Source organism: Arachis hypogaea, chromosome 7 (assembly GCF_003086295.3).
Source record: "Arachis hypogaea cultivar Tifrunner chromosome 7, arahy.Tifrunner.gnm2.J5K5, whole genome shotgun sequence".
Lineage (NCBI taxonomy): Eukaryota > Viridiplantae > Streptophyta > Magnoliopsida > Fabales > Fabaceae > Arachis > Arachis hypogaea.
This window is the reverse complement of record NC_092042.1, coordinates 50,944,797-50,958,657: the sequence shown is the minus strand read 5'-3', so window position 1 is coordinate 50,958,657 and position 13,861 is coordinate 50,944,797. Positions and strand designations below refer to the sequence as shown.

The 13,861-nt window shown below is 33.9% G+C and overlaps 1 protein-coding gene across 1 annotated transcript; it reads left to right on the top strand.

Annotated features, from left to right (window-relative positions):
* The first annotated feature begins 1,396 nt into the window (after nucleotides 1–1,396).
* Nucleotides 1,397–4,045, top strand: LOC112703044 (peroxynitrite isomerase Rv2717c). The gene is made up of 4 exons (XM_025754350.2): nucleotides 1,397–1,721; nucleotides 1,967–2,107; nucleotides 2,800–2,868; nucleotides 3,524–4,045. Exons 1-4 carry the CDS (start codon nucleotides 1,566–1,568, stop codon nucleotides 3,641–3,643), a joined length of 486 nt encoding a protein of 161 aa, XP_025610135.1. The 5' UTR covers nucleotides 1,397–1,565; the 3' UTR covers nucleotides 3,644–4,045.
* Nucleotides 4,046–13,861: the final 9,816 nt, after the last annotated feature.

Genomic DNA, 13,861 nt, shown 5'->3' with positions numbered 1-13,861 from the left:
ATAACATAAACAAAAGGCCACTTACCAGTAAAAACGAATAGAGAAGGTTGCAAGAGGAAGAGCGATGGCGCTGCAAGGGCAAAGTGAAATCCACAACAATGAAGAAGACAGAGAAGGAATGATGGTGACGATAAAGAAAATGATGGCAGTAATGGTGGTTGCAGTTACAAAAAGGAAAAGGAAATGAAAAAATGAAGGTAACTGTAACTAAAGAGGGAGAAGCGCAAAAGGCTAAGGGTATAATGGACTTTTTCCTGCACTTTTAAATCAGAGCATTAAATGCTCTGGCCACGAGAACCGAAGCGATGTCTCAAGACAACGGTTGGAGGCAACTCACGTGTACGAAAAAAGTGCTAGAAGCATGAGTCCCACCGGCAAAATTGCGATTAGAGGAAGACAACTACATGTGAAGATATGAGTTAAGCTAATGCGCCAGCCGTAAGTCTTATGACTTGACACATTGGGGGCACTGTTCCGATCCATCCGACGGACCCACGACCTGATGCATCTACAACCCGTTTAAACGACAGTGCCCTTCGCGTGACACAATTCCCTCAGTAAAGGTCTGGACAGCTGGCAGAAGTTTTCAGACAAGTGGACCAAAACGAAAGGACACACCCGAGAACAAGGAATAAAGGGGAGGGACCTACCTCTCTCCCCAGGTATGTCACTATTGCCCTAATTAATCGTCTCATGGTACAGACGCTTACTTTAACATCGGAATGTCCTTGCAGGTGACTTCACTCGCTAACCTAACGAGGATTGCGAATACTACACCTTAACTCTCGCGTTCAGATTTCGATCCTCACTCCCAACAACCTCTCTCCAACTGATCCAACGAGCTATCGAACTGTAGTTAATTTTGGTTATTTACTTTAGCGTATAAATAATTTTTTTGGTTTGAAAAATAAGTCAATTTTCAGAAATTAAACATTAAGTTATTAACCTATTATTTGATCTTTAAATTTTGTGATGTCGAACTTGAGCTCAACTTAACTTCAGGCTTAGCCGGCAGGCAGGCAGGCATCAGCCAGTCTGGTATTATAAGGCTTAGTTTATTAAAATTTTTATTTTTTAAAAATAGCTTGTAAAAGCTAGTTTTTAAAATATGACTTTTTAAGAAGTATAGCATTTATATTTGGTAAATTAAATTAAAAATGATTTTCAATAAACACAAGTAACAACAATTACATTTGATAAAATTATTTTTAAAATTTAAAAATATTATAAAAGACATAAAATTTAAGTGTTAAATTTAAAAATTAATTAATATATAAGATTATATTAGACTTTTAAATTTTAAAAAATATAAATTAACTTTAAAAAACTTCACCTTAGTATTTTTAAAAATACTGATCTTTTAAAATCTAAAAACACAAACATGATTTTTTTTATTAACTAAAAACAAAATAAAAAATTCTTTAAAAAAAAACCTTACCAAACAAAGCCTAAATCATGTAAGAATCCTGCGGTCTTTGTAAACTCAGAAAACCGAAAACTGTTTCGCCTGTGCTACGTAAATCCAAAAGTGAGTTTGCTGCAGTTGGGGCTAACAAGAATAGATCATGGATGCAAACAAAGAGCCTCCGGTGGTGCACCCAGCGGTTGCAGCACTGTCCTTCCTTCTCGGCACTTGGAGAGGCCAAGGAGAAGGAGGCTACCCCACCATCAATTCCTTCTCTTATGCCGAAGAACTTCACTTCTCTCATTCTCCCAACAAGGTTCTTCTTTCCCTCATTTTACACAACAATTTTCAACACGAGCATCAATCTTGTTCTTCAGTTTGTGCTATGACTCATGTGTGCAGTGAATAAATATAGGGTTTTAGAACAATTTGATCCTTGAATTGATGTGTGCTTGAAGGATTAAGACCAATTTTTCTAGCAGTTATTCTATTCTTTCTTTTTTCATTTGTTTAGGTGCATTGATTTGGTTTATTTTCTTTGGATGTGTGAAATGGGTGTAGCCTGTGATAGGGTATACTCAAAAGACATGGAAGCTGGGCTCCGGAGAGCCAATGCACGCTGAGAGTGGATACTGGCGTCCTAAACTTGATGGCACCATTGAAGTTGTCATTGCTCAAAGCACTGGTCTTGTTGAAGTTCAGGTACTGTTCTTCTATTAGCTTTCTTCATCAATGACTTGTTATAATTGTATCGCAGAACGTAATCCTTGCTGTGACCTTGTTTGAATGTTTACATTTGCTTGTGTCGCAAATATAAGTGTTCGGAAATTTTCAAGGGCAGGTCAATTGTTAAGATCAATTATTGTTGATGCCTAGACTTTGGCATGAAATATCTTACTTCTCCAGTCTCCCCTTGAACTTTATAGTACCAACAAAAAAAAAATGGAAAATTAAATGGTGGATTTGAAGCTCCATGAAGTCATGAACTCTCTTCATTAGTAAACCCCCCTCTGTCTTCATTTGGAAACAAATCAAACTGAATTGGTAAACAAAACAGTATTCATATGGCAGAGTCCTGATTCCCTAACACTAAACATGCAAACTGTTGCTTTCAGTTCATAATGCCATGTTAGTAATATCATTTGAAATTGCTGACGTTTCTTTTCGGGTTTTATCCTAAAAAAGAAAGAACTTTTTTCCTATCTCCTTCATTAAGAAGTCATGTACTCTGATATGTATGTCTCTTCATGTCACTGCATTGGAACTTGATAATGACTTCTTTGAAACCTGGTCTATTATGCAATATTCATCTTCTGTTCTTAGGATTTTGCGTTATTCTTTACATTCTGCTGCATTTTGCTGCTTCTTACATGCTGTTACTATACTGTATCCAGAAAGGGACATATAGCACTGAACAGAAAGTGATTCAGCTTCAGAGTGAAATGGTTGGGAATGCTTCTAAGGTAATTCATTTAGTGTTCACCGAATGCTGATACGATTATTACCCGCTAATAAATGCTATGTTCACACACATTTTACCAGAAATTGCGTGGTCAATCATTAGGTTGCATTTCAAAGATTTAGAGAATAACCATCATTGTAAGGTGGTTTCTGGTAAGTATGATTGAAACTGATTTTACCAATGAGAAAAGTGTGCAGAAGCTCCATAAACTAGAAAATGGAACTCAGTTGTGGTGACCAATTAATTATTAATTTGATATCTAGATTTCAAAGCAATGAGTATCGAAATAGGAGTAAACAATTTGGCATAAAATAGCAGTTTTATCAAACTAACTAAGGGATAAGTTAGTATAATGTCTTTAAATAAATTGAGGCTTGGAAACTAGAAAAAGGTAAAGTATAATATCAATATATTATTCATGCAAAGTACTAAGCTCTTTATTTTTTGTTTTGTCTACATTAGAAAACACACTGCCTCTTTTTAATTCATACCCATTGGACCACAAATTAGATACGTCATTTCGCTCATCAAACAAATACTTTGCTGCCGGCTTTCCTATGCTGGTTGAAGAAAGTTTGGGACTGAAATTTTTTTGCCTCATCGCCGCCCTTTTTCTACGTTGTTAATTTTTATAGTCTTTTGTGCACTTCTTGCAGGTAAAAGAGATAAGAAGATGCTTTCGGATGGTTGATGGGACTCTTTGCTACGATGTTGAGATGGCTACCAACACGATAACTCTTCAACCGCACTTGAAAGCTGCACTAAAGAAGCTCTGAATAGAACATCTTCCGTGACTGCTAGCAGAAGGGTGCAATGCAATAATCTCTTTGTTCCTTTGAAAGTTGTGCAAGGTTTTCAAGACACTGATTTATGGACAATGCCATGATATAACAGGTTGAATTGCATTAGTATCATGCACTAAGGTAATTGAGTAGTATAGATTTGAGTCGTGATGGATGCCACTTTTTCATTGTTCAAATGTATATTCTACTGAATTACCCGAGTGTAAGATGCTCCAGTTGTAACTTTATGCATCTAAGACGTTTTTCTTGAGGACATTTGATTTGTTGGAAGCACCCTTGTAGAGAATAATGTTTCTCAAAACATATATCTGTATCATGCTACTTGTTTGAAGCTATTATGGTTTAGTAATAACTACTTAAGTATTTATAGAGTTACATACTTGAGTCGAGTGAAATGTTTTTGGGTGTTTTTAGAAGCAGAATGATTTTTTAATTCAATTGAATTGTGAATCAATTATTGCATTTGGAATAAATTATATAAAATGAGATTTGATTGATTTGGTTTTAAAATTTTACATTTTTATTCTTAAGAGCTTGTTTGGAAAGTATTTGAGTGTAAAAAAAGAATTCTATTTTCTTTAGAAAAAGAATTTATTTTTATTTGAAATTTAATTCCATGGTTTGAAATTATTTTAATATACTAATAGAATAGAAATCAATTTTTTGGTTTGGAATAATTCTTACATGAGTTAAATTTTCTTTTATAATTTTATCCTTAACAAAATTATTTTATTAAACATCTACTTATATAAATAAAGATATTTTTTACATTTGACATGTTAAGTTAAACTGGTGTGAGAATTAAAATCAGATTTTTTTTTTTTGTCTGATTTACAAATGAGAAAAAAGTGAGAATTGAAATTGTCAAAAGAATTTAAATAATTCCTTTTTACTTGTTCCAAAACAAGAAAAAGAATTCTAAATTTTGAGTGAATTTTAATTCATAGGTTTCAAACAAACTCTTATTCTCCAATTATATAAAATAATCCACTATCATAATTGTCACCACCTCCCTCCTCAAACCTTCTCTCTTTATACTAATAGCGAAAGAGAAAATCGTTAGTTTTTATTTTTTAAAACCCTCACTAATCCTCTTGATACGTGTTCGAGGATTTTCATTATTCTAGAACTAACAGGTAGAATGATAATCTTGTCTAATTTAAAGATCTGAATATCAAAAAAATTATACTATGTCAATTTTGGATTTTAAAGACATCAAAAATTCGTCTAAAAAACAATGGTGTTGACTTAGTGACTTTTATGCACAAAGAAATACACCAATTATTAACCAAAGAAAAAAAGATACATGGTCATTGGGTTAAGTGAAGATAGTAAAAATTTTAAGAGTTCCTTTCAAGTTTATTGGGAGGCATAAAATTCAAATTGGTTTAGTTTAATTTTTGATTTGTTGTTAGGATTTGTTAAAAAATTTATTTTATGCCGTTTTTGATGAATAAAATTTATGGGTGCTTTATGTACATTTTTCTTTATATATTAAAGTGATGTGAGTGATTTATTTTGCTTCTTACATGAAAAAATTGAACGATCCAGTTTAAAGTAACTCTTAGTATTAATTCTTTTAATTTTATCTCGTTGATTTAGGTTGTCAATAATAGGTTTTTAAAAGTCTAGCAAAAAAAATTCTTCGGATGATCTAAATTAAAAATAATTTTTTTAGAAATTTAGTAAAAAATATTTATCCAACTATCCTCTTATCTTTTTTATTGTGTCGTTGTATCTTTTATTCCTCGTAATTTTTTTCATTATCAGTTCTTTATACCGATTGGTAATTGATTTTTTTTCTATGAATTATTAATTGTAATTAACCAAACCCTACTTTTTTTTAAAAAAAATAGAGAAATTGGAATAATGGATAAAACAAATCTATGAGATTTTTAAAGGTTTAATTATTCTATTAGTCTTCATAATTTTACCAAATTTACGATAAGGTTCTTATTTTTTTTTCCTTTAAATTGAGTCTTTACATTTCTTTTAATTTTATAATTAGGACTTTTTAGTGTAAAAAATATTAGAATTAACTAAATATTTATGCTAATATTAATGTTTTTTACATAAAAAATGACTTAGTTATAAAATTAAAAGTGATGTAAGAATCTAATTAAAAAAAATTAATTATAAATTTAATAAAAGTATAAGGATCAACAGAATAATTAAAGCATTTTTAAATCAAATTCTTTTTTCCCCTTCTAATTCCAAACAAGATATTTGATTTGTACATCAACTCAATTTTAATTTTAAAAGGTTCTAATAAAAAGCACCCTTATTGTTCTTGATTAGTATCTTTTTGGTGTTTTAGATTTGTCCAACTAAGGAACCAACTTGCATCATTGAAGTGTGAATGAACTAATGAAAGTTTTTATATTAAAATAAATAATCATTTTTTTATATTTTTTGTGTTCTTGTCTAGAACTGGATGCTGAGATATAGCTCGTCCACAACAAGAAGATTGTCAGAAAAGTCTTTTTTTATTGTATTGCATTGCTGATTCTTTGTCAGTCTGAGCAATGTAGATAACCTGTAAAAAGGACTCCAACGCTTAAGTCAATGTATAATCTCCAAGTACTAAAAATTTAATATCAGAATGCTCTCTTTATGTTGTATTTTTCACGATGGCCTCTATAGCTCGCATGTGCTCCTATTTATCATCAGCCAACATTAACCATTTTCTTTTGTTTATAACCCGAGATTTGCATAGCAGTTATAGATGTGCAAAACAGTTTTTTATTTTGAATTAGTCATTTTAAGTCTTGACCAGTTAGTTCCAAAGTATAATGTCGTGCTTTCGAGATTATTGGGTACAGATCACAACTCTCAAGTTTGGCTTGCTATTGTTGGTAGCAAGTTGAGCTTTTGCCTAAGGTTCTAACGTTATACTATTATGTAACAAAATCGTGCTAGGATCCAAATCCCCAAAGTTTACCTGCTACTGAGCATATGAATAGTCAAGCTTATATCTGTAAAAATATTAATTGCCAATAAAGTTGTTTGAAAATGTGTGCGTGGTTTTGTGCCATGGTAAATGTTAGCGGTTGGTTAAATCGAGAAAATCTTAGCCATTAATAGTTGGTTAAATAGTTGCTCCATCTAATGGCTAATAATGGTGGATAACTTGAGTCGTGTGGTAGTGGTTTTAGTATCTCTAAAGCTTCTATCCGAGTAAGTACTGGAAAAAGTTACTGGTTACTTGCTATCCATAAAAAAAAGAGGAAAAAATGACTTCGAAAGGTCAGTTTCTTATTCTTCCAGTATTTTTTGAATTTTGTTGCAAAAATGAAAAAGGCGAAAGAGAAAGTTATGGAAATAAAGGATGATTTGTATGAATGGGTTCATGCGGACGTCAAAATGTCGTGCGTCCCTTTATCAGAATGCCAAATCCTTAGCAGAACTTTGCTTAGTGAGTTGGATTCATGAGGGGTGTATTACTTTTGTTGAGCTTCTTCCTTGCAATGGGGAAGAAAGGGTTTTTGAGGGAAGATGTGATTGGGCTTATTTTTATATGTATGCATGTGTGCTTACAGAGCTTAATGTAAGGTTTCCTTTCATAGAGTTTGAATGTAAAGTGTTGACACAGTTGAACTGTGCTCATTTGCAACTCCACCCAAATTTTTGGGCTTTTCTTCATGCGTTTGAGTGCCTGCTGGATTTTCTCGAAACTCTGCATTCTCTGTCTATTTTCTTCTCTTTATTTTAGTCTAAAGGAGTTTGTAAGGAGCTTTGAATAAACTGAGTAGTTATCTTGGTCGTTCGTTGTTTATTTTGGATAATCATCATTTAAAAATTCCAAGAAAATGTTTGTTAAGGTTCGGTCTTATGAGTCTAACTATCTATTTTTCTTGGATGATGAGATGGTAGAGAGTTTTTCTTTGTATTGGTGTCCCGAGCCGATGCAGATTTTGGACGCAATAGTTAGGTCTAAGGATGAGAATTTGATGTTGGATTATTTAATTCAACATTTTTCCGTGGAAAAATTGCTAACAATATCTTATTTGTGAAAATTTGTTTTGAATTTTTGACTTATTTGGGGGTGCTCTACCAAGGAGAAATGGTGTTTTATACGTAAATTATGCATGAAAGAGGTTATCTTTTTGTCAGTAAAATGCCTATAGTTATCGGTGCTGATTTCCGTAGGTAACCTATATCTACAGATAATAAATTTCTAAGTTACTTAAAGGATCAAGATTAGAGAACACCATACATGAGTTACTTGAAGGATGGAATCGTCCCATCCTTGGAGAAAAATTGAGTAACCTTCAGGAAAAAGGCAAGCCGTTATATCCTCATCGGCGATGATCTATATAGAAGGGGCCTTTCCCGACCACTATTGAAATGTCTTGGAGTTGAAAAGTTCGACTTAGATATATCATAAATGCATGAAAGAATTTATGGGACACATACAGGAGGAAGGAGCTTAGCTGCAGAAATCTTGCGGGCAGGGTATTATTGGCCCTCCCTCAAGTCAGACTGCATTGAAAAGGTCAAATGTTGCGATAACTGTCAAAAGTGCTCGCCGGTAATACACAACCCAGCTGAGCAATTGCACACCTTAGAGATCGGATGGTCTTTTCATAGATAGGGGCTTGATATCCTCATACCATTTCCTATATCAAGAGGCCAGGTAAAATTTTTACTCGTCCCAATCGATTATTTCACAAAATGGATAGAAGCACAATCATTGGTGAAGATAATATCGGTCAAAGTAGAATCTTTTCTTTGGAAATTTATTATCTATATATATGGGTTACCTATGAAAATCATCATCGATAATGGTGGCAATTTACTGACCATAAATAACTTCTTTCATGAATAATTTACATATAAAAGACTATTTCTCTTCAATAGAGCACCCATAAAGCAACGGGCTCACTGAAGCTGCTAACAAAACTATTTTGTAGGAGCTAAGAAAGAAATTGGCAGAGGCCAAAGGACAATGGGCCAACTTAATACTCAAAATCCTCTGGAGCTATAACACTACACCACACTCTGCAACTAGGGAGATACCCTTCAGACTTGTATTCAGAGCAACATCAATGATCCCGGCCGAAACCTCATAGAGGTCGGTTCGCACTGACCAATTCAATAATGACCTCAACATACGAGCTTGAAATGCCAAACTTGACACAGTCGAAGAAGACCGAGACTACTAGGATCAAGGTTCTGAAAACCGGTTCGAACTGGCTGGTCGAACCGTTAACTGACAAGAAAGACTGATCGGATAAATAGCATAACCGATGAATTTAAAAATCAGAGTTGAACCATCGAACTGGCTAGGAACCGCCCGATCGAACTGGCTGGTCTGCCTCCTTTTTGGCCGACCTTCCACTGCTGTCTCGCCAAGGTTCTACCGCTCTTCAAGCTCTGTTCCCCCACGCTCCATCCCCTGTCTTTCTGTTCGAGCTGCTTAGCCCTCTGTTCCAACCTCTCCTCGCATGTTAGAGCCGTCGTTCAACCACCGTTATGTTTCTGTTCAACCATCTCCGTCACATTTCAAAGCTCCAGCTCCTTCTCCCTGTTCTGTTCGAATTTCAAAATATGCTCCAGCATAAGGTAATTTATTTTTCTTTACTTGATCTTTCTTGTATTAATTATTCAGTTATTATTTTTTTAATTGTTGTTTTTAATGATCAGTATGTTGTTCCAATTCTTGTTTTGTTGTTGGTTTGTTGTATTTTAAAGCTTTAGTTGTTATTTTGATTTCCGTTCTAATTGATCTTATTAACTTGTTAATTTGATAAATTAATGTTTTAGTGCTGTTCTTAACTTTTAAATTTTAGATTGTTAAGTTGTTATGTTGTTCTTGACCTTTTGATAATTTGTTAATCTTATAAATTGTTCTTATTATGGTTTGTTGTTCTTGATTTAATAAATTGTTCATGTTATTAATGTTGATTTGATAAAGTATTCATGTTGTTGATCTTAATTTGATAAATTGTTCATGATGTTGATCTTAATTAATTGTTCTTGTTATTAGGAAGAGAATGGAATTGAGGGATATCAATTTATATATAGCTATAAATTTAAAAAAAGACACTCATTGGGCAGAGCTCCTTTGTTACTTCATTAAATGTTTTTTTTGGGTTTTTGATGCAACACTTGAGATTAAGAATTGAATGGAAGATGAAAAATATTGACTTTCTTTTTGCTTGTTTGTTTGAATATGAATTCAAGATTCTGTAAAACTGACTTTTATTAGGAATCCTACAGCTTGCTCAATATGTTTCAGTTCCTCCCAGGCTAAACCAACATACTGGGCATGACAGATTCATGTTATGATATCAATATGGAATAGAAGGAATGGTCTCAAATGGTTGATTGGTACTCACCTCATCAGTGGCTTCAATACACCATCTCTCTAATTCACCCAATCCTGCCTTTACATACTCTCTACTGCTGAATGAACAACACTTATGACGCAACAGAAGACTAGCAGTGATCAAATTAAATACATCAAAATGTTAGTATTCTCTATGCAGCAATTTGACATGTAATATGAAGATGGTGAATAATTGAATGGTTTGTGATTGATTTTTTTTTGTTATTTGATTTTTGTGTTTGTATTTGGATGAGATTATAATATTATGGTTGATGTAATACTTTTAATTTGGATAACATTTTAAAGATTATATTAGTCTATAATTATATTTTTGTGTGTTTATTTATATTTTATTTATTATTTTTTTATAAAATAGTTTTTCGGTTCAACCACGGTTGAACCGGTAAAACCTATGAACCAGTGAACCAGTAGCTAGAACGGTTCAATAACCAGTTTGGTTTTCAGAACCTTGGATAGGATTTGGCAGCAAGCAATGCAGCTAGCCATCCAACAAAAATACAATAGAAAGGTGAAAGCAAGGACATTACAATAAGGCGACCTGGTCCAACGCAGACTTGAAGATGTTCGAAAATCTCCAGGACATGGAAAGCTCGCCGCAAATTGGGAAGGCCCTTACATAATATCAACGGTACACGGCCAAGGAGCCTATTATTTACAAACCTTGGAAGGAACCGAGTTACCAAATACTTGGAACATATTGTCACTACGTATATAATATAGTTAGTCTTTTTGCTACAAGTTAGAAAATGGAAGGTACTCTTTTCCTACTTCCAAGGTTTTATCCCAGTATGAATTTTACTTAGGGAGATTATAACGAGGCTGACCATCTCGACAGATCTAAATACAACAACTGTGGCATATACTCATTTTGACCTATTCAAATTTCATTCATAAAAAGCAACAAATGTGCATACTGTTTACCAAAATCCAAACATGACATACCAATACCAGAGAGTCATCAAAGGCAGAAAATGCCATACAAAAGTATCAAAATGATCATAAACATAAAAAATTCAATACTAGAAAATACTTGAAAAAGTTTACAAACAACTACATCAATTCTCCTTGTCTCCAACATTTTCATCTTGAACTTCACCAACAGGTTCATCATCAACTAACTTATCATTCACTACAATCTTGGTTAACTCAAGCTGCCCAACATCAAACTCAGGCGCAAACAGTGATACTTGACTCACATCTCGGTAAAACCTAGCTGCGAACATCTCAAGTCCCTCATCTTCGAGCTCATGTACTTAAGATGTCAACTTTCCCTTTTCCACATCCAATCCCTGCACCTGAGATTGCAATACACGAATCTATTCTTGATGTTTCCCCCACTTCTTCCTCTGTACTTTTCATTTTTCTAGTGACATCCAGAATCACTTCATCCCTTTCACTTAGCAATTTTTCAAGCTTCACCAGTTTCTCCATTTCACTTTTTTCCGAAGTTCCTAGCAATTTAGTAGTACGACCAATACAAAGCATCCTAGTCGCAATCACCTGAACAAAAATATATATAAGTAATAGTAAAAAACAATAAGCCAAGAGATACTTCTTACTTGTAGATACTGTCCAAATAAAAAACAAAAATATATATAAGTAATAGTTGTATGTCGCTTGGATACTGTGCGACCTTATCAGATAGAGCAGCAAATGGAAATTGATCACTCTAGATAGATTCCCTCACTAGCACCACCCACAAGGCCATGAAGCCCTATCTATTTCTTCAACCCTCCCCTGACACTAGAACTAACGACCAAGTTGGCAGCAGAAAAAGTTTTCAAAGAGTTTTTAGACTCAACCCTCTTTCTTTTTTTTTTCTCCTTAAGGATGCGCACTATACTACACAAGTTCCACCGCAACATTCCTCTCTGTTTTATTGGCTGAAACTCTTTACCATCCTTCTTTTTATCAAAGAAACTCCTTATGCGAGCTGAGGACAAACTCGAAACTTTTTCACTTGCAAACCACACAAAACAGCAATTAGAACTGAGATTATCAAATAAGTCAAAAATTCAAAACAAATTTTTTCCTACCTATATAATTTCTTAAACCATCTTCATTCACTTCAAATTTCAACAAATCATATATTGACAGTAATTTTCCCACAAAAAAACATTCAATTAAATAATTCAACATCAGATTCTCATCTTCAGACTAACCATTGCATCCAAAATCTGCATTGGCTCAGGACACCGATACAAAGAAAAACGCTCTACCTGCTCATCATCCAGGAAAAATGGATAGTCAGACTCACAAGACGGAACCTTAACAAACATTTTCTTGAAATTTTTAAACGGTGACTTATACAAAATAAATAACGAACAACCAGGATAACTACTCAAGTTTATCCAAAGCCCTTTACGAACTCCTTTAGACTGAAATAACTAAAGAAGGCGGAGTTTTGTGAAAATCCATCAGGCACTCAAGAACACAAAGAAAAGCCCAAGAATTTGGGTAGAGTTGCGAAAGAGAACAGTTCAACTGTGTCAATACTTTACATTCAAACTCTATGAAAGGAAACCTCATGTTAAGCTTTGTAAGCACACATGCATACATATAAAAATAAGTCCAATCACCTCTTCTTTCACGAACTCTTTCTTCCCCATTACAAGGAAGAAGCTCAAAAGAAGTAACATACCCCCCACAAACCCAACTAACTAAGCAAATTTTGCTAAGGATTTGGCATTTTGATAATGGACGCACGACATTTGACATTCACATGAACCCATCATACAAATCATCCTTTATTTCCACAACTTTCTTTTTCGCCTTTTTTATTTTTGCAAAAAAATTCAAAAAATACTGGAAGAATAAGAAACTGATCTTTTGAAGTCATCTTTTCATCCCTTTTTGATGGATAGCAAGTAACCAGTAACTTTCCCAATACTTACCCAGACAGAAGCTTTAGAGATACCAAAACCACTATCACATGACTTAAGTTATCCACCATTATTAGCCATTAGATGGAGCAACTATTTATTTCTCACAAAAACATTTAATGGCTAAAATTTCCTCAATTTAACCAACCGCTAACATTTACTACGGCACGAAACCACGCGCACATTTTTAAACAACTTTATTAGTAATTAATATTTTTATAGATATAAGCTTGACTATTCATATGCTCGGTAGCAGGATGACCTTGGAGGCTCAGCACGATTTTTTTACATAACAGTATAACGTCGAAAACGTAGGCAAAAGCTCAACTTGCTACCAACAATAGCAAGTCAAGTTTGGGGGTTGCGATCTGTACTCAATAATCTCAGATGACGTTATACTTTGGAACTGACTAGTCAACACTTAAACCAACTAATTCAAAATACAAAAACTGTTTTACACCTTTAGGCTATGTTTATTTTTGTAGACAGGACATGACATGAGATTGAGACAGAGACACTGAGACAAAGACACTAAAAATTACTCTTTATGTATTGTGTTTGGATACAATGGACAAGACACTAATGTAATGTCTAGTATTTTGTTTGGATACATATAAACAAGACTAAAATATAATGTAAAACTACTAAAATAGGCCTATATAATTTTAATTTTCATACCCACCTCTCACCGTCTCTGTCTCTGTGTTGCACTCCTTGGCTGCCACCCTAACTCTTCTCCAGAAACGGTGGAAGAGTGAATGTTGTTCCACCTGCACGACGTTGCCTGTTTCTTGCGTTGCTTCCAACTTGTTTTCTGTTTCTCCCAACTCAGTCTCTCTTCTTTCTCTTCTTGGCTGTTATTCTAAACTTTCTCTTTGTAAGTTCTATCTTGCTTGATTTTCATTAGTTTCACACAACATGTTTCCAAACCCTTGATTTGAGAAAAAAAAGGACAAG

What these genes read in the sequence shown, in the direction of transcription:
- LOC112703044 (XM_025754350.2), top strand. Translation starts at nt 1,566, where the DNA reads ATGGATGCAAACAAAGAGCCTCCGGTGGTGCACCCAGCGGTTGCAGCA. An exon ending in CTGGTCTTGTTGAAGTTCAG is followed by an intron (nt 2,108 to 2,799) that starts GTACTGTTCTTC and finishes TACTGTATCCAG; the next exon opens with AAAGGGACATATAGCACTGA. An exon ending in TGGTTGGGAATGCTTCTAAG is followed by an intron (nt 2,869 to 3,523) that starts GTAATTCATTTA and finishes CACTTCTTGCAG; the next exon opens with GTAAAAGAGATAAGAAGATG.